We start from the raw sequence: 20,467 nt of genomic DNA on the forward strand, positions 1-20,467 counted from the left end.
ATGAAATTTTTAACGGTTTTGCTCTCGCTCTCTTTCTCTCTCTCTGTCTGTGTCTGTGTCTGTGTGCATGTGTGTGTGTGTGAGTATGATACTGTGTGCGTCTGATTTGACACCTATGTGCAAATGCTTCTGTTTGATTTTGCATTTGTGTGTGCTAGCCATGAGATGGAGGAGGGTCGCATATGTGTGTGTGTGTGTGTGTATATGTGTGTGTGTGTGTGTGTGTGTGTATATATGTTTGTGTGTGTGTGCAGTGTGTGTGCATGCCTGGTTATCTGGCCTCTCTCAGACTGCTCAAAATTCATTACAAAGTGACATCAGCCCAGCCGGAGACAAATGATGGCTGGATGAAAGGGATCGCTGGGGCTCGGCTAGGATTAGTGTTAGCTTGTGCTGGCGACACATATACACACTTGTACACACACACACACACACACACACACACACACACTCGTACGTACACACTTACACACACACACTCCAAAGCACACACACTCACACATACATACACACTTTAATCCACTGGCAGAACACTGCAGATACACAGAATTATCAAACAAGGGGCTGAACTCTCAGAGATGGGCAGGCTAATCTGCTAATAGTACAGAACTGCACGTGTGTGTTGGGTGTGTGTGTGTATGCATGTGTATGTGCATACACGCACATTTCTTACAGAGATATATAGATATGCATAGATATGACATCTATATACTTAAATTTATATATGACTATATTATATATTTTATAATATTTATATATATACTTAATTAATTAGAATCAGTGTGGTAAGTGTAATGAAATTTTATTTTGTTAATAAAGTAGAGTGGATAGATTTTTCATTAAAATATGTTTTTACATTTAAATAGATAAAATCAGTTTCCCCTGTGTTATAATATACGTATTTGAAATACTGATTAAAAACAAAAACAGGAAAATATATTTAATTTTTGTTTGAAAGAAAATATATGGACAAGGAAACATTATTATACCTTGTTGTAAAAAAAAATGTTTTGAATAGTTACTTCTGAAGAGGCCACCAAAATAACTAAAATAGTTTCCCAGTAGAACATATTCTGTTTTCACACACCTGCCCTGCATTCATACCATGCGTGTATTATGTTTCAGCCTCTAGAAGAGGCAGGGCAGGGCTATTTTCAACAGAACATGTGTTCAAGTCACTAGAAGCATTATTTGTGGGTCAGTCCAGTGGGGTAAACTTGACATTTGTGCAGAAAAAAAGAGGTTTATGAGGATTAACTGAACATGTACAAACAGGAATATTTTCAAAAGACTTTAATATGATACAGCAGTATCTGAACATCTGCTCTATTTGTCAAGTCAATCACCATGGGAGGTTTATTTTTCAGTAGCCCAGCCAGCAAACACTGTTTGTTTTTGTTGAAAGAGCATCATGGGTAATGTAGTTGTTTTCTCTGTGCATTTTCAGAAGAGACTGCTGAGGATGGTGAGAGACCTCCTCGCTCGTCCTCCAGGCATGGACTCAACCTCACTGACCGAGACTTGACTGACAGCAGGAGAACTGACCGTAAGTCCACGCACACGTACCAAACACATATGAACCGTAAGCTTCCCTTCTCCTCTGAGTTATCGTTCATCTCCCTCCCGCTCCCTCAGATAAGGTTCTAACATGTGTGTGTAACATGTGAACGCTGCTGACTAGCCTCCATGTGACCCGCTTTAATCGTTTCCATCTGACAGAAAGAGAAAAAGAGAATTGGAGAGACAGGGGAAGAGAGAGTGGGAAAGAAGGAGAGAGAAAAAAAACAGAGGAAGAGAGAGGGATAAGTTGAGTGTTGTGGATATTACCAGGCAATGTCCAGGCCCCAGATTATTTTTTAATCAAATCAGTTTGCGTGCTTGTAATTTATAAGCGCCTTGCATTAATCTTTTCTCGTTCTTGTGCCCTCTCCGATGACATATTAATTTTTCATAAGCGCAGGATTAGATGGGGGGGCCTGTGTATATGTTTTTCTAATATTGCACCACATCCCTGCAACCCTTAAATTAGTTTTTTTCCCTGCACCCTCCCTTCATTTTTCTTTCTCTCCTATTTTTCTCCGGCTCTGTCTATCCCTTAATTGTTGTCCAATCGGTGACCCTATCACCAGGCATTACCTCGGATAGAAAAAAGAGCAGGGGAGAGAAAAGGGGGGAAGAAGAAACTGTTTATTCGTTTGTAAGAATGGCAATGTTGTAAGTGGGGAGGGGCAACAATCTGTACAAGACAGCTTGGTTTTCTTTTGTTATTTTGGGCGAGGTAGGGAGCACATAATGCTTCTGCTGCCAGGCTGTGGTCGGGATAGCCCTGGCTTTGTTAGATTTGATTTACCCAAATAAGAATTCATATGATCTTTTTATGTATGAGATGGAAATCCATGGCTGGGGATGAATATTGCATTGGGTCTCTCTCCTCTTTTTTTCTGTCATTGCATGGGGTTCTCTCTCTCCCTCTCTCTCTCTCTCTCTCATTCTTTCTCCTTCCCTCTCTCTCTCTCTCATACGCACACACACACACCTTCCAACTCCCAACCTCTATCCATCTCGAGCTCCCTCCCCACCTCCTCTTCCTAGCATGCCATACCTAGCTCCATAATGTGAGGCTCAATGAGGCAGAAGGAGAGCTGAGTGAGGCTGGGGCCTATTAGTTTGGCTAGTCATCTATCTTTCAGCTCTATCTCTCTGACAGGCCTGTCTGACGGACTGGCGGGGAACCACCATCCATGCATTTACTGCCGCATATTACCACCAGCATCATTTAACACTACCGCACACATGCAAAAAAGTCTCCAGGTCCCTCCTACTTTACATATGTAGGCACTTAGGCCTACACATACGTAAGCATACTTTGAAGTAGGAGGGACCTGGAGACTTTTATTGTGTGGTGTAATTTATCAGATGTCAGAAATCTATTTAATGAATCACAATTGTATTGCCTTTTTTATTTTAATGAATAATTTGTTGTAGGAATCACCATGTGGTCCGCTGCCAGGAATACAGATATAATATTGCTTGTGGGTTTTTGGTGTTTTATTTTACATGTGGATTAAAAGAGGTTTCTGAAAGTCAAATGCCAGAAAACACAAAAGGGAGCCTGGTGTGTCAGCGTGTTGTTATACGAGGGTTATCATCAGAGACAGGGCCTTGTTTTTCTCTTTTTCCAGCTTAATGTAGTAAGATTTAGCATCTCCTTCCTCAGCCCCAAATCTCTGGCAAGCTTGAAATGTTCCGATCTCTCTCTCTCTCAGTGTGTGTGTGTGTGTCTGCATGGGGATCTCCAGGGAAGGGATTACAGTGTGACCAAGTGAGCAGTGTGTTTGCGCACTTCATCTCCAAGACCAAGATCCTTTAAACAAAGAGGGGTAGATAGATAGAGAGAGGAAGAGAGAGAGACATAGAGAAAAAGAGAGAAATGGGGGGAGGGAGGGAGGGGGGAACGGAAAGACAGAGAGAGCTTTTTCCCTTGCTTCATTTACATTGTCTTTTTTAATCCCATGTCACTTCAGATTAATTATAATCCATGTTACATTCTCCATGCAAATGTCCCCTATGTGGATTACTTCCAGATAGCTTTGTGCTGTGTGTGTACTGTAGATGTCGCATGTCGCCACCATGGCTCAGGGGCCCAATTCATATAAATAACCAACTAAACAAAGGATATGACATGGAAATGAGCCTGTGATGCAGCCTATTGGAAATTACAGCTCTCTACCTGCTTCAAATTAGCAAAGAAATGACTCATTATTCCCAGAGACAAATCTTATTCATCAATTTTTGGCATAGTTTTGAATTGTGTAGATAAGAGGGAATAAAACAGAATCACATGCAAACAAGATGTGATGTTTAAATATTCTCCATGACTTAGTTATGATTCAAAATAAGTTGTTGTTTTTTTTTGGATGCATCTTGCAAATTTGTCCAATCTGAGTTGAGGGCTTTGCGCTTTTTCTGTCTCTCTAAATAGAGATTAAAATATATTTAACATATTAGCATGTTTAATTACAAGCCTGCAGCAATTCCTTTGTGCATGTGTGTGTGTATCTGTGTAATGACGGCTTGTTGAATGTCTCAGACGATTTGTCAAATGTGACAAGGCCATGCTCATATTTATCTCTCATTAGAATACAAGCTGGAGATGGAAGAGCAATGAAGGCTAGTCATTAAAAATCACAAACTACAAGACAGCTGTTGTTTAACAGCCTTCCCTTCCTCTCACTCCCTCTCCATCTGACTACATCTCTACCTCTCCCCTTCTCATTCTCTCTCTCTCTCTACCTCCCTCCGGCTAGATCTGGACCCGCTGAGTGCTTCAGTGGGAGTTTGGGGTTCAGAGTGTGTTGCTGTAATGTTATCGGGTGACCAGGGGTCAGCCTAATGCGTAACCTCAGAGCACTAGGCCAGTAAATCATGCCGGCCGGCCCACCCTGGCCCGTTTTGGCCATCTCTCCCTCCTAGATTTACTGCTCCGTAACCTTAGCCAGTCTGCCAGGGCTCAGGACAGCTAAATTGAATACTAAATCCAAGCTGCCGCCACCCAGCCTGCTCCCTCTTAATTGACAGCCTTTTCCCCCACTCTCTGCCTTGTGTTTGTGGGCTTTTTTTTTTCATTTTCATGAAATGAAATGTCAGGAATAGAATTTAATTGTTTTGCAGCTTGTAAAAGATGGAGGAAAAAAAAGAGAAAAAGATTGCAATAGTTACAGTGTGATTGTTTGGACAGCCCGCTCCAAGACTTGAACCTGATGATGTAGTTGATTTCATATAAAGTCATACTCGGAGAGATTTCAATGGCATGCTTGTTTGTGTGAAAATCTCATTTGCTTGCTTCAGTTTGCACAAAACATTTTACCCTTTCTAACACAAAGGGCAGACTCTCAAAAAGATCCACGTAAAAAGCATTAGCTACAACCATACAGTCGACCCCTCCTGCCTTTTAAGGAACTATTTGGGACAGAAATATCCTGAGGTGTTTAGAGCTATGGACTTCTCTGTCCTCCTCTATCAATTTCTTTCTTCTTCCCTCTGTTTCTCTGCATCCCTCCACTTTTCCCTCCATTGCGCTGTACTTCTCTTCATCTGAGCGCCCGCTTGCATGTATATAAGTGCGTGTATACGAGGCTCCCTAAACACCATTGACAGTTGCAAATAAAGATGGGTGGTGAGTGCGCCGCTCTCTCCCCCTGCAATGCAAAAGGGGTTGAGTGTCATAAATCACCTTTTGATTTATCTAATCAAGCAAGGTCCTGCTGCATGCAGACATTTGTCATTGGCGGAGTGGGGTTGGTGGTGTCAGGTTTATTCTGCCACTCTGCTTCACTGAGCTGCAGCTGGTGGAGCCCACATAAGGATGAAGGGATGGGGGGAAGGTTGGAAGGGAGGGGAAAGAACAGGGAGGAGGAGGAGGAGGAGGAAAAAGGACACAGTCATTAAGTGTGGGGTGCAGACTCAGAGACAAAGGAAAATGAGAGGATAGTCTCCTGCTCCTGTCTGGCTCTCAATTCTGACCTTAGTTATTTTTGCTATCCGCACACTATTGAGGCCAAGATTATGAATATGGTTACAAACTACAGACCGAGGAATATTCTTATTTTCTCATAAATTTGTAAATAAATAAATTTGTGTTACAGGTGATTATGTCCTTGGAGGACACTCTACAATTTTGAATGCAATTCCACGTCTCAAAACAACTTTATTATTCGCTGACAGGACTTGCCATTTAAAGCTCCCGAGTGTCCATAGAGTGGAATGCTCTCTCAACATTTAAGGTTAAACAACAGTTTTTCTTCCTGTGTCATAAGTGTTGATGAAAGCAGAGCTAGGTCGAGGACGAAGCTACACCAGAAGGACAGATCTTCATGTTGCACGTGCATACACTCAAACCCGCACACACACACTGCACAAACATACATTTACACTCAATATGACAGTAATCAATGGTGATGTGTGGGCTCTTTCCCCCCGCCGCATTGTAAATGTATTTGCAGCCTCTTGTCCGACAATCGCCTCATCTCTTTTTGCAGGGATGTAATTTAGTTGCAAATTGACTGGAAGACGGAGGCAAAAATTGAAAGTTGAAATTAGAAATGGTCATAATAAATACGGGAGGCGGAGCACAGTCTTTGGAAAGGTCAGGTGATATGACGGGTGCTACCAGCCTGGACCAATCTGACCAATGGAGTGTCAGAGACCTGTCATGAAGCACATGATACACACACACACACACACGTATATGTATGCACATAGACACACACACACACACAAGCCCTGCAGGGGCCATCACAGGCAGTGGAAGACGAGATTACCTCGCTATTCTGAGCTGCAGAGCAATTCTCGGATGTTCTTGGAAATTCACATTGTGCCCATGTGTGCCCCCCCTCCACCCCTCCACCCCCCCACGCACACACACACACACACCCCTCCAGCCCCCTCCCCCCTCCCTCACTCTTTCTTCCTTTCTTCCCTCCCTCCCTCTCTCTTGTCACTTTTCTTGACAGGCCAATATTTCAGGCTCCAGATATAGGGGATTACAAATAAAATAAGTGGAACGCCTACTTAATGCAACAGAATTAAAATGCATGAACGGGCCGGAGGAATTGATATGCGCCCAATACAAACACGAGCCACGGAATAATATGAAATACAAAATGTTTTTTTCAACCCCCTCTCCATGTATCAGTGCTTTGATTTCCCTTTTTTTCCATTTGTGCATCTAGCGTGAAGCGTTGATTCGCAAGAGTGAGGCTCACATATTGCCTTGAGTGACCAGACAAGGGAGGGGAGGCAAGAGAGGGAAGGGGGGGCGAAAGAGGGGTTGGGGGGGGAGTGATGGCTTAGGGAGAGAGGGAGGAAGAGAGCAAGGGCGCAGGAGGGGAAGGAGGGAGGGAGAGTTGCTGTTGCTGTGTCTTTGTGTTTGGTGGTAAATTGCAGTGGCAGAGTAAAGCAGGGCCTGCATGGCCTGTATCTTAGGATGAGGCTAATGAAAGATTTATCAGCGGCTGCAGCATTTATACAACCAGAGGCTGATCTCTCCACATTGAGCCCTGCTGTTAACGTCACACACGCTTACACGCATACATACAAACAGACACACACAAGTAGTGCTGCTACTGTACCACCAGCCGTGACCAAGCCCTGAAAATTTAGCATCTTGTACAGACAGAGGAGTTGTTGAGGCAGCTGGGGAAATGTATATGAACTAATGAAGTGTATAATATTACCATAACATTTAATGTATGTCGTGCTGTGATAATGAGCCTGCCTGAGTTTTCCCCATTTCAAATGTCCTCAGGGCAGAAACACATCAGTGTATATGAATGTGAATAATACAGGCCATGCATCCACGCTCATGTTGTCCTGTTGTAAAATCATTTTTCAGATCATCACCTTTGACCCGCTGAATATTAATCAGTTACATGTGTTTATCACTCATGACGTATGTGTATCAGTAGTTGTGTGATCTATCAGAGCCACCAGATGTCAGACGGTTCAGTTTATTTACTCATTTGTGACAGTTTTATATACTTCGTATATTCTAGATTAATATTCCAATTTCCCATACAGCATGGATGTGTGATCTATGGGATACTATATATCAACATGACATGGGGCGCTCTTACTCTTACTCTGTTTTCACTTTTTTGTTTAATATGTCATTCTGCTTCACTGCTCTGCTTTCATTTAAAACAAGATAAATCTATTGTTTAGGCATCAATCATTTTGTAATTTTGCTACATTCTTGCTTTTTGCTAGAATTGCAAATTGTGAAGCACTTTGTTCTAAAATGAGATCTATTATATAAATTCACATTTCTTTCAATAAATACCAAATTATGATAGAAATAGAAATGATACATGATTAATTGAAGACACATAAGTGCTCATTTTCAGTGGTTAACATCCTTTGTCTTTTCTCTTCTCTCCATCCGCCTGCAAGGAGTGAATGCCATATCCAAAGAGGTTGCCGGACCGAATGCTATGGTTAAACATTCCCTCCTGCCGGATCGACAGATAGAGAGCCCACCAAAAAGGCCGAAGTCTGCTGAAGGGAAGACCTCTGCCAATGAGCAGGTAAGGGTTTGCAGTATATCAAAAGAAAGCTGCCAATTGTGCTGTGGTAGCAACAATTCTGAAAGTGTTACTGATGTAGTTCCCAGCAACTGAGAGTAGGTGGCTGACCCTGGAAGTGTTAGAGGTGCACTGACGGAGGGTTAAAAAATGGACCACTAACTGTTTTTACCTTGCACAGGAAAATCCATTTATAGATTTTGGACCTTATTTCGGCGTGTATTTATGATGTACATCTGGTAATTCATATTCCATGATACATGTTTGAATTTGTTGTTAGATGTACAGGAGGCTAATGGCTAATGAGGCAAGTTCTCCGTCATAAGCACTAATGAAATCTAACCTTCACTGTCACTGTGGGATGAGCTAATGGGAAGATACTTATGAACTGTAAGAAGCAGAAATGCTAAGCTAAGCATTAAGCAATTGCTGGCGCCAGCTTTCTATCAAAGGGTTAAATGCAGGCAGCCCACCATTCCCTCCCTGACAGAGCTTTTTAGCATCAAGCACAGGAGGCCAGTCTTTGTGTTCTTAAGTGGAATACCTGCACTAGCCTTAGGCCTCCCTCCCTTGCTTTTCCCCCCTTTTGCATCTCTTTAAATTATATGTGTTTTTAAATTAGATTATGAAGTATTAGCTTGTCTGGTTCTGGGCCCTGCAAGGAGGGAGGACTTAGTCATTTCAGAAATGGATTCTATTAAGACAGGTGGTGGGGAGGCAGCTATGTTCAGAGTACTCCCTATAATGAGGGCAAGGCATAGCTTGGGAGAGTACACACCTTTGTCATCTGTAATCTCCTGATTAGAAATTCTGGCCAATCGTGTTTTCTGCTAATAAAATTGCAGAGTTGAGAGACTTAAGTGAATTACATGAAACATGGTTGATCTACATTTTCTGTTTAAGGTGGACATGTGGGTAGGTGGGGAGAGGTGAATGTGGTGAGATGAGGTGAGTGGGCAGTGAAGAGTAGAAAAACCCTGTAAAGGTTCGATTTGAATTTTCAAATATGCAATTATTTTCACCCCAAACAGTGCAGGAGGGATGCTTTTTGCAGGTTTCCATCAAACCCTTGTTTGTTTTTATTAAGTGATGTCTGGCTGTATCTTTGGTGAGGCAGACAGTGAACAGCAGGTAATGCTAATGACTGTGGAGAGCAAGAATGATACCCACTAAGGAGTAGAAAAAATATTCCTGCCCTGAATTTCTACATTGCAAAGGATGCCATACTTATTGAATATCGTTTAATTATTTCTCTACTCACAGCCAGATAGTTATTATATCAAATCATTTTTTGTTTTTCTTTTAGGTTCAGCAGTGTCCATACTGCAACTACAGCAGTAAAGATGCCAACCGCATGCAGCTCCATGTGATGTCCCAGCATTCCATGCAGCCTGTGATCCGCTGCCCTCTGTGCCAGGATGTCCTGAGCAACAAGATTCACCTGCAGCTGCATCTCACACACCTTCATAGTGTGGCGCCGGACTGCGTGGAAAAGCTGATTCTGACTGTATGTTGATGTAATCATCATGAATAAGAATTGTGTGTGTGTCAGCAAATAATATGCGTTTAATTCAAGCAATTTGCAATGACTTAATGCAACTATAGAATGTTATAATTTTACATGATAGATACAAACAAAAATGGGAATCATTCATCACAACTACCCAGTTCTCCCTCTGCTCTTTAGAATAAGCATTAAATACTTCCTCAACATGTTTTACTTTTTTTGGAAATTGATATAATAATGAGGAAATTGTTTTGGTCTTTGATAGGTTGTTGGACCTGACACAGCAACACCAAATAATATAATGCATCCACAAACTGGACAAGACAAAGGTCTATCTGTAATGGATTCCACTACCTCTCTTTCTGATGGGTCTGGGAAATCTCAAGGTGAGCAGAATATACTTAATTTGTACAGACATAAATTTGTTGTCAGAAGTCAGGAATAATTTTATATGGCTGTATACAGTCTACATTCCTAGATGTATTTATCATGATTGTTGGTCATTTATCAGTCAATAGCAAATGATGCACTGCATTATTCTTCAATTTGTATTTCTATTCTTCAAATTTGTCTAGGAAACATCTCAAAGGATGAGCTGACCAGTCAAGAGAAGATGGAATTGGATCCACAGGGTGATGAGCTCAAGCCCCCAAAGGAGGCCTCAGAGGCCCCTGACTGGAAGAGAGCCAGTGGATTAGGACATGATAGAAAGTCCCCTGATACTCTACAGGACCATCTCAGTGAGCTCCAAAGGCTCCAGCAGCAGCAACAGCAGCTCTCAGTATCTGATCGTCATGTCTACAAGTATCGTTGCAACCACTGCAGCCTGGCCTTCAAGACAATGCAGAAGCTTCAGATACATTCCCAGTACCATGCCATCAGAGCAGCCACAATGTGCAGCCTTTGCCAGCGCAGCTTCAGGACATTCCTGGCCCTCAGGAAGCATTTGGAAAATGGACATCCTGAACTAAGTGAAGCTGAGGTGCAGCAACTCATAGGAAATCTCCCAATGAATGGCGATATCACTGAGAGTGAGGCCAGGGCCTTGGAGGAAGCTCAGGCCTTTGAACATGACTTGGACAAAGATGATGAGATGGACCAGGAAGAGAAACCCAGTCCTACAGGAAGTGACAGCAGCTCTCTCCTTGATGATATGGGAGCAGAGCCAAAACGGACCCTACCATTTAGGAAAGGGCCCAACTTTACAATGGAGAAATTTTTGGACCCCTCTCGGCCTTACAAGTGCACAGTATGTAAGGAGTCCTTCACCCAGAAGAACATCTTACTAGTCCACTATAATTCAGTTTCCCACTTGCATAAATTGAAGAAGGTCCTTCAAGAAGCATCAAGCCCAGTCCCACAGGAGACAAGCAACAGCACTGACAACAAACCATTCAAATGCAATATTTGCAATGTTGCTTACAGCCAAAGTTCAACACTTGAAATTCACATGAGGTCAGTACTCCACCAGACCAAAGCAAGAACAGCCAAATCTGAAATGGGCAGCAGCAGCGGAAGCAGCAGCAGCAGTGTCTCTGGAACTAGTGGTCCAGTAGCTGCAAAAAGTCCAGCACCAAGCACACAAGGGAACAACAGTAACTCAGACACTGCTAGAAGTGGAACGCCCTCTGCTAACAAAGAAAACACTGTGGAACCCAAAGAAGCTACCAGTGGCAACAATTCAAAGCAAACAACTACTGACCATGTTTCAGCACAGGCTAGCAGCCACCAGTCAGCCCAGTCCTCGGCCCAATTGCAGTTGCAGCTTCAACATGAACTCCAGCAACAAGCTGCCTTCTTCCAGCCTCAATTTCTTAATCCAGCTTTTTTCCCCCATTTTCCAATGACCCCAGAAGCACTGCTGCAGTTTCAACAGCCACAGTTCCTCTTCCCCTTCTACATCCCAGGAGCTGAGTTTAACCTCAGCCCAGAGCTTGCTCTGCACTCAGCAGCAGCTTTTGGAATGCCTGGCCTTACTGGATCATTCCTAGAGGACCTGAAGCAGCAGATGCAACAGCAGCACCAGCTGCAGCAGGCTCAGGCTCAGCAACAGGCACAGCAACAGCAGCAGCAGCAGCAGCAACAAGCCTCCCAGACACAGTCACAAATTCAGCAACAGAAAAACCAGCAAATGCAGAATCACAAACCTAAAATGGAGTCCAACACTGTGTCGGTTTCAGAAATTCAGATGTCAAGAGAGGCAGAGAACCACTTAGAAAAACAAGAAAACAGAGCAAAGATGGAAAATGGAGGTGATGCTTTAAGTGATGGAGGAAAAGACAACAAAGACTCTAAAAAGTCCAAGTTCTCAGAGCCATTGATTCCCCCTCCACGTATTGTGTCAGGAGCAAGGGGCAATGCAGCCAAAGCACTGCTAGAGAACTTTGGATTTGAATTAGTTATCCAATATAATGAAAACAGACAGAAAAACCAAAAGAAAAACAAAGAAGGAATCGAACAAGTGGAAATGAGCACAGATAAACTTGAGTGTGGGATGTGTGGAAAGCTCTTCTCCAACATGCTTATTCTCAAGAGCCACCAGGAGCATGTGCACAGCCACTTTTTCCCATATGTGGAGCTTGAGAAGTTTGCCCAGCAATACAGAGAGGCCTATGACAAACTCTATCCAATTAACCCGGCTTCACCTGAGACTCCACCACCACCCCCTCCGCCTCCTCCGCCCCCTCCTGCCCCAGCCCCAGTCACAGCTCCTCAGCCCCCCTCTACATCAATGGCTAAGCCTCAAACACCAGTACCTCCTCCAGTTCCTGTTACCCATCAGGCCCCACACCAACCCTCTCACCAGGCACCACCAACCCAGCCACCACCCCCTCCTCCACCACCGTCTGCCCCTCCTGCACCACCCCAAGTGCAGCTTCCTGTTCCCTTGGATCTGCCCCTTTTCCCACCTCTAATGATGCAGTCCGTCCAGCACCCAGGCCTGCCCCCTCAGCTTGCCCTCCAACTGCCCTCTATGGATTCACTTTCCACAGATCTTACACAGCTCTGTCAGCAACAACTGGGTCTTGATCCAAACTTCCTCCGCCAGTCTCAGTTTAAGCGGCCTCGCACTCGTATCACTGATGACCAGCTGAAGATCCTCCGTGCCAACTTTGACATCAACAATTCCCCCAACGAAGAGCAAATCCAAGAGATGTCAGAGAAGTCTGGCTTGCCTCAAAAAGTCATAAAGCACTGGTTCCGTAACACTCTCTTCAAAGAGAGGCAGAGGAGTAAAGATTCTCCCTACAATTTTAATATTCCTCCTATCACTACATTGGAAGATATTCGAATGGAGCCCCAACTCAGTGCACATGAATACTACAGAACTGAGTCAGCCATGAACAAGAGGTCCTCCAGGACCAGATTCACTGATTACCAGTTAAGAGTACTTCAAGATTTCTTCGACACTAATGCTTATCCGAAGGATGATGAGATTGAGCAGCTCTCCACCGTGCTCAACCTACCAAGCCGAGTGATTGTGGTGTGGTTCCAGAATGCCCGCCAGAAAGCTCGCAAGAGCTATGAGAACCAGGCAGATTGTAAAGACAGCGAGAAAAAAGAACTGACCAACGAGAGATACATCAGAACCAGCAACATGCAGTACCAGTGTAAGAAGTGCAACATTGTGTTCCCACGCATCTTTGACCTTATCACTCACCAGAAAAAGCTGTGTTATAAGGATGAAGATGAGGAGATTAATGACGAAAACAACGAGGACTACGAATCTTGTGAGCAAATTCCAGCTAGGATTATCCATCAACCTATGGAGCCACCTAAACAATCCCAACCAGGAACTGCAACCAGTTCTGGCTCAAGCTCCCCTGTGATGGCCTCCCCTCGTGCCAGCATGGGTAAAACCTCCCCCAAGCCAGAAATTGGCCCTGAAACTGAAGTTAAACAAACTGAGACTGCCCCCTCACCAGTGATCAAGACACTACCAGAACCCAGACCATCTAAGGCTTGCACACCTCAGCCACCTCCCCAGAAAGCTCCCCAGCCACAAATGTCAAGACCCCATTCCCAGCCACAGGCAGCCACAGTGCCCTCAAGCCCACTGTCTTTGGCCCTTTCCTCACTCACAAACAGCCTTCCCCACCAAATGCTTCAGTACCAGTGTGACCAGTGTAAGATTGCATTCCCCACTGTGGAGCTATGGCAGGAGCACCAGCACATGCATTTCTTGGCTGCCCAAAACCAATTCCTTCACTCTCAGTTTCTTGAAAGGCCCATTGATATGCCCTATATGATATTTGACCCCAACAACCCCCTAATGGCAAGCCAGCTGTTATCTGGAGGCCTTTCTCAAATCCCCTCTCAGGGTAGCTCTGGTTTGGCCTCAGCAGCAGGCTCTGGATCAATGAAGAGGAAACTGGATGACAAGGATGAAAGTGTTAATGATAAAGATGGTGGAAACAGTAGTGAAGAGCAACATAGAGATAAACGTTTGCGAACCACAATTACACCAGAACAACTGGAGATTCTCTATGACAAATACCTACTTGACTCTAACCCAACAAGGAAGATGTTAGACCACATTGCACGAGAGGTTGGCTTGAAGAAGAGAGTTGTGCAAGTTTGGTTCCAAAACACTCGTGCAAGAGAGAGAAAGGGACAGTTTAGGGCTATTGGGCCCTCTCAGTCCCACAAGAAATGTCCCTTTTGCAGAGCACTGTTTAAGGCTAAATCGGCTTTAGATAGCCACATACGATCCAGACACTGGCATGAGGCTAAGCAGGCAGGCTTTAGCTTGCCACCAAGCCCAATGATGAATCAAGACAATGAAAGAGGAGAAAGTCCAAATAAGTATAATTTTTTTGACTTCCCACAGCTGCCTACCAAGACTGAGCCAAATGAGTACGAGCTGCCTGCTGCATCCTCAACTCCACTCAAACCAACAGAGGCCCAGATAAAAAACTTCTTAAGCCCTTCATCCTTAAAAGCTGAAAACTGTGATGAAACTGACGGGCCCAATATGAATTCAGCAGAAGCTTCATCTTACGATCTCACTAAAATGGACTTTGATGAGACATCATCAATTAACACAGCCATTAGTGATGCTACAACCGGAGATGAGGGTAATAACAATGAGGTTGAGAACCTCACTGCCAATGGAGGCGACAAGATGAGCGACAAGAGTGGCCTGATGGGGGCAAATTCTGAAGTGGGAAACGAAAGGTTCCAATTCAGCATGGTGAGCCCTGCACTCAGCTTCTCTGGAAAAGACTGTGACTCTTATTATAGCTCCAGAGATGATGACATGGATGAATACGACAGGAGTGAATCATCAAGTCTAGCTGATCCCAGTTCCCCTAGTCCCTTTGGGGCAGGCAACCCTTTCTCCAAGTCTGGAAAAGGTAGCAATTCTGGGGACAGGCCAGGCCACAAGCGATTCAGGACCCAGATGAGTAACCTGCAACTGAAAGTCCTCAAAGCCTGTTTTAGTGACTACCGCACTCCTACAATGCAAGAGTGTGAGATGCTTGGCAATGAGATTGGACTCCCCAAGCGTGTTGTCCAGGTTTGGTTCCAGAACGCCCGAGCTAAAGAAAAGAAGTTCAAGATTAACATTGGAAAGCCATTCATGATAAGTCAAGGTTCACCAGAGGGGCCCAGGCCTGAGTGTACTTTGTGTGGTGTAAAGTACACTGCCCGGATGTCCGTCCGAGACCACATTTTCTCCAGACAGCACATCGCCAAAGTGCAAGAAACCCTGGGTAACCAGGTGGATAGAGAAAAGGACTACCTAGCACCGACCACTGTCCGTCAGCTGATGGCCCAGCAAGAGCTGGACCGCATGAAGAAAGTTGGTGAGGGACTCGGTCTGCCTGGCCAGCAGCAACAGACTGCAATGGACAACAATAATGCACTTCATGGTCTCAGCCTACCCTCAGGCTACCCAGGGCTATCTGGCCTTCCGCCGGTGCTACTTCCTGGGGTTAACGGGCCATCGTCACTTCCTGTTTTCCCACCCAACACACCTGGTGAGTTAGTATGACGAACAATGAAAAAAATTTAATTGACTAGAAGCTTTATGAACTGAGCTTTATCATGCACTATTTTATTCTACTATACTACTGGTTATTCTGTATCACAGTGGTGTTTGTCAAAAAGTCTTATTTTTTAAAACTATTTTAAAATAAAAAATGGTGGGAGTTAGTGCATGCATAATGTCAGCATCAGAGTTGACCTGCTAATTGATAATTCAGAGATTTTTTTACAACAAATGTATCTATATCATGGCTTTTGTTTGTGTTTGTTTTTCCCCTTAATGTATGTTTGGTATATTTATATCGTAATATATTGGCAGGTTGAAATTATCATAGAGCGCATGTGACAGTTTTGATCCATAACAAAATCTTAATGAAAATGTCAGCCAGTGACAAATTAAGCATCTTTATCTTGTCAAAATTTCCATAGTGATTTGGGATTGAATATATAAATATTGAATATTTCCATATTTATATACCACTGTATTTCAGCTTTAGCGTCTCCCGGTGCTGGCATGCTTGGGTTCCCTACACCAGCCACCCCCTCTCCTGCCATGTCTCTCAACACTACCCCAACCAAGACTCTTCTGCAGACTCCTCCTCCTCCTCCTCCTCCACCTCCTCCTCCTCCTCCTGTTCCCTCCACACCCTTGGCAGCAGTAAATCATACAGAGCAGCGAGGCAAAGACTCCGAGAGAGACAGCAGCAAGAAACCAGGAGACAAGCCACCTCAGATGAAGGTGAAGGAACGGGAAAATGAGAGCAGTTCACGCCCTGAAACCCCCAGTTTGGCCAAGAAAAGGGAGAAACCAAGTCCAACTCCAGGGAAACAAGGAAATGAGACTCAACTGGACGCCGCACAGCTTCAGGCACTCCAGAATGCTCTAGCGGCAAGTGATCCCACCTCTTTCTTGGGGGGGCAGTTCCTGCCCTACTTCCTTCCTGGATTTCCCAATTGCTTCTCACCCCAGCTTCCGAGAGGGGTCCAGCCAGGGGGCTACTTCCCACCACTGTGTGGAATGGAAAACCTGTTTCCATATGGCCCAGCAGCAGTCCCACAAGCTGCTATGGCAACTGGCCTCTCCCCAACTGCCCTCCTGCAGCAGTACCAGCAGTACCAGCAGTCGCTCCAGGATTCACTGCAGAAGCAACAACAGCAGCAGTTGAAGCAATTTGAGAAACAGCAGAGACAACAACAACAACAACAGCAGCAGCAGCAGCAGCAGCAGCAACAGAAACCAACCCCTGTGAAGACACCCCAGAGCATACAGAGCACGACCACCAACTCGTTCAAACCAAAAGATGCTATGGATGCTAAGGATGACACCAACAAAGGCTCTTCAACAGAAAGCACAAAAGAAGAACCCAAAACAGATACCAAAAGTACCATGGATTTTCCAGACGCTTTTATTGTACCGTCCGTCAAGCATGAGTTTATATGCAGGAAGTGCCAGATGATTTTTGCTGACGAAGATTCAGTGGTACATCATCAGAAGTCCTTCTGTTACTTCGGACATCCTTTTACTGACCCGCAAGAGACAGTGCTTCGAAAGGCAGTGAGCAACTACACTTGTGTTGTCTGCAATGTGGTTGTTAATGGGAATGAAGCGCTTGGCCAACACCTTCAGTCGAGCTTGCACAAAGAGAAAACAATCAAACAAGCAATGAGAAATGCCAAAGAGCATACTAGATTATTACCTCACTCTGTCTGCTCCCCTACTCCTAACACCACATCTACCTCGCAGTCTGCAGCTTCTTCTAATAACACCTTTCCTCATCTCTCTCGCTTGTCCATGAAGTCCTGGCCAAATGTCCTGTTCCAGGCCACCACAGCCCGGAAAGCTGCTTCCTCCTCCCCGTCTGCCTCTCCTCCCCCTCCCCTCTCCTCACCTTCAACGGTTACCTCAACTTCCTGCAGCACCTCAGGGGTTCCAACCTCACTACCCACCGAGAGTTGTTCAGATGAGTCTGACAATGAGCTAAGCCAGAAGCTGGATGATTTAGAAAACGCGTTGGAAGTCAAGGCTAAGCCGGCCTCTGGCCTAGACGCGAGCTTCAGTAGTATGAGAATGGATATGTTCAGTGTGTAGGAGTGACAAAAGGATCCCTTGCTTAAAGAAAAAAATAAGACTTTTTAAACTGCAGTTCCAAAGTCTCTCTTAACCCAAAAAATTACAGTACCAAATGATTGACTCAGGATTGTTTTTCCCATATTGATATGCTGGCAAGATATTGATTGATTTTTGTTATGGACAGAACTGTTGCAGATGCTTGACTGAGCTTATATTGTATACAAAAACATGGAGTAGGAAAAAATCCCACAGGCTCCCTTGGGGGGGCTTGTTTCAAGCCAAAAACTCTCACGATAGCAAATTGCACCTCAGCTGGATTGTTTTCCAAATGCTAGCATGTACTGTATGGGATGACGATCCAGAACCCTCAAAGAGAATCTCTCTTAGTTTAGATAGGTGTAATTCAGTAGCTTTAAATTCTCAGGTCAGAACATAACATTTCTCATTTGTTAAAGCAGCAACAAGCCTGGGTACACTTGGCTTATAACCAAAACATGTCAAGCTTTATCGGACGCATTTCCTTGATGTGTATAGAGTACCAAGAGACAATATTACTGTTACAATGGACGATGTGCATATCCTTTTAGTTTTGCCCTACAAAGACAGTATGGTTTTGCCACTGAGGGAATTTAGAATGGTGAAATAAATGTGTATGATGCCCCTGTGTTTGCCAGTTTGTATTACAACAAGCTGTATCTATTTCCCACCCCCTTTTTTCCTTTTTTTCTTGTAGTATATACTAATCTGTGCCAACTCTTACCTTCTCACTTTTACCTCTGCTCACACCCTTTTCTGAAGAGGTAATAACTCTAGTTTTGATAGACTCTCTCGGATTATGTGAATATAACATTTTTCATTTGTGAATTGCTGTACTGTTACGGTACCTGCTTGTGTCTGGACTATAGTGCACTTATTTTGTTTTTGTTTGTCTTTTTATTATTTGAGTAGCCCATTTGTTAATTTAATAGAATTTTTTTCTGTTTGTATGTATGTATGTTTGTATTTTAATTATTATTTGTGTCTATTGCAGCAGCATATTGGTCCATATTTGTTACAGGATTGATGCCTAACAATCTAGAGACCTATTTAAGAATTGGTGCATCCATGAAAGCAGTACTGTATACTTGAAACTGTTAAGGTACAAGTTGGTCACATTGTTAAAAAAGGTATGATCATTTGCTATACGTTTGCAAATATGCTGCTTTAAAAGGGGGACAACAGCATTTGTGTTGTATATTAAAACATTTTCATGTACTTGTAGGACTTAAAACAGTGTTACACGTATACGCAGCCATTTATTGCATAGGTTGACGTCCTCCCATCAATTCTCTGGGCACTTCTGATGATCTACAGTTAAAGTCAATATTTTGATTTTCCACATTTAGTGATTTCAACATTGCAAAGTATTACCTTACAAAGTTTGCTGCTACTGTGTAATGTTATTTTGCTTGCCATAAATTCTCTCAACTTTCTACCAGACAAAATACTGATCCATTAATTGCTTTGCTTTGCTACTTTTTATTTTATGTTATTTTGTTATTTTGCTGTGGAACTAAGAATGTGAAAGCTGTCAAAGGGTGTTCAATTTTTTACGAATCACTTTCTAGTTTGGTAATTGAAACCAACGTGATTCATTCCAAAGTAACAGAAGGCTATTTGTATGAAAGAAAAGGCTTGTGAACAAAGAAAGCTAAGCTGTTGTACATATTCGTAGTTGGCTGTGCATGGTACAAATTTATTAATATGAAGAAATGCAAAAATGTATTGCTTTTGGTATTTCCTATTCTGAGATGAGCAAGTAGCATGTAATGCAACTGTTTGACAGGTTAAATCAAATCATGCTTAGTTATTGTTTCAAACAATGAAATCAAGTAACATTTCCTTTTATGTTTTATTATTGTAAAGGTGGTTTTTTTTCCTCAAAGTTTTAACGCAATGTCAGTTTTTAATTTTCTGCGTGAGCTTTTTAAATGTCATTTTTTGGATTTTTAGTATTTCAACATTTACTTTAATCCTGAAGACACTTTTCGATTGTGTTTCATAAGAGACATCCTGGCCTCCCAAGGTGCAATTCTGCCATTGTACAAACATGAGCGACTGTCCTGATTCCAAAGGCTTTCACAACTCTGGCTTTTTGCCTTTCCCCACTCTGTGGCTCAGCATTATAAGACTGAACTGTCAGCTAGCATCATGTGCTAAGATGTTAGCATCAGACAGGACGCTTTCCACACCAAGGACTGGTAAAAGCTAACAAACCAACAAAAAGGATGGTCCAACAATATAACTGTACATAGATATTGCAACTGCACAGCAGCCAAAAAGAAAAAAAAAAGAACTTTTTAAAAACAAATGGATGGATTGTGTCATGTTTATGGGGACAGCCTTCAAAAGGTTGAAATTGGAATTGTTCTTCTGGATGTCAAAGGGATTTTCATGGCGCAATCATATCCTACACAATATGTACTCTTCAACATCTGGGTTACATAGGAAATGCACCCTGAGGTTTTAATAAGAAGAAGCCCCTATGGCTAAAACTTTAAATAAACTAAACCAAAAATGTTATTGATGTTTTATATATAGAGAGTAGTCGCATTAGTTTTTGTTACTGTACTGTTTGAGGTCTCAACTGTACCGTATCACGGTAATAACATGGTTTTGAAACCGTTTTTTTATTTTGTCACAGACCTGTTGTCATAGTTGAAATGACGTTTATTGTAGATGGTATTTGAACAACTTCTGGAAATAGTTCATCAAGTATGTTTGTTGCTCATTGTTGTGATACATTAAAAACTGTATCTGCAAACCAGTTTGGTCGCA

General features: G+C 43.3%; 1 protein-coding gene across 1 annotated transcript in view; it reads left to right on the top strand.

Annotated features, from left to right (window-relative positions):
- The window catches only part of zfhx4 (zinc finger homeobox 4), an 81,176-nt gene extending 61,261 nt beyond the window's left edge, over positions 1 to 19,915 (top strand). Inside the window, exons 7-12 of the mRNA XM_083995797.1 lie at positions 1,448 to 1,546; positions 7,951 to 8,084; positions 9,388 to 9,588; positions 9,854 to 9,974; positions 10,164 to 15,572; positions 16,071 to 19,915. Of these exons, the coding sequence (XP_083851923.1) occupies positions 1,448 to 1,546; positions 7,951 to 8,084; positions 9,388 to 9,588; positions 9,854 to 9,974; positions 10,164 to 15,572; positions 16,071 to 17,668 (7,562 nt within the window). The 3' untranslated portion in view covers positions 17,669 to 19,915. The remainder of the gene's footprint in view (positions 1 to 1,447; positions 1,547 to 7,950; positions 8,085 to 9,387; positions 9,589 to 9,853; positions 9,975 to 10,163; positions 15,573 to 16,070) is intronic.
- The last annotated feature ends 552 nt before the right edge of the window (positions 19,916 to 20,467 follow it).

The sequence above is a fragment of the Trachurus trachurus genome, assembly GCF_905171665.1.
Source record: "Trachurus trachurus genome assembly, chromosome: 20".
Classification (NCBI taxonomy): Eukaryota; Metazoa; Chordata; class Actinopteri; order Carangiformes; family Carangidae; genus Trachurus; species Trachurus trachurus.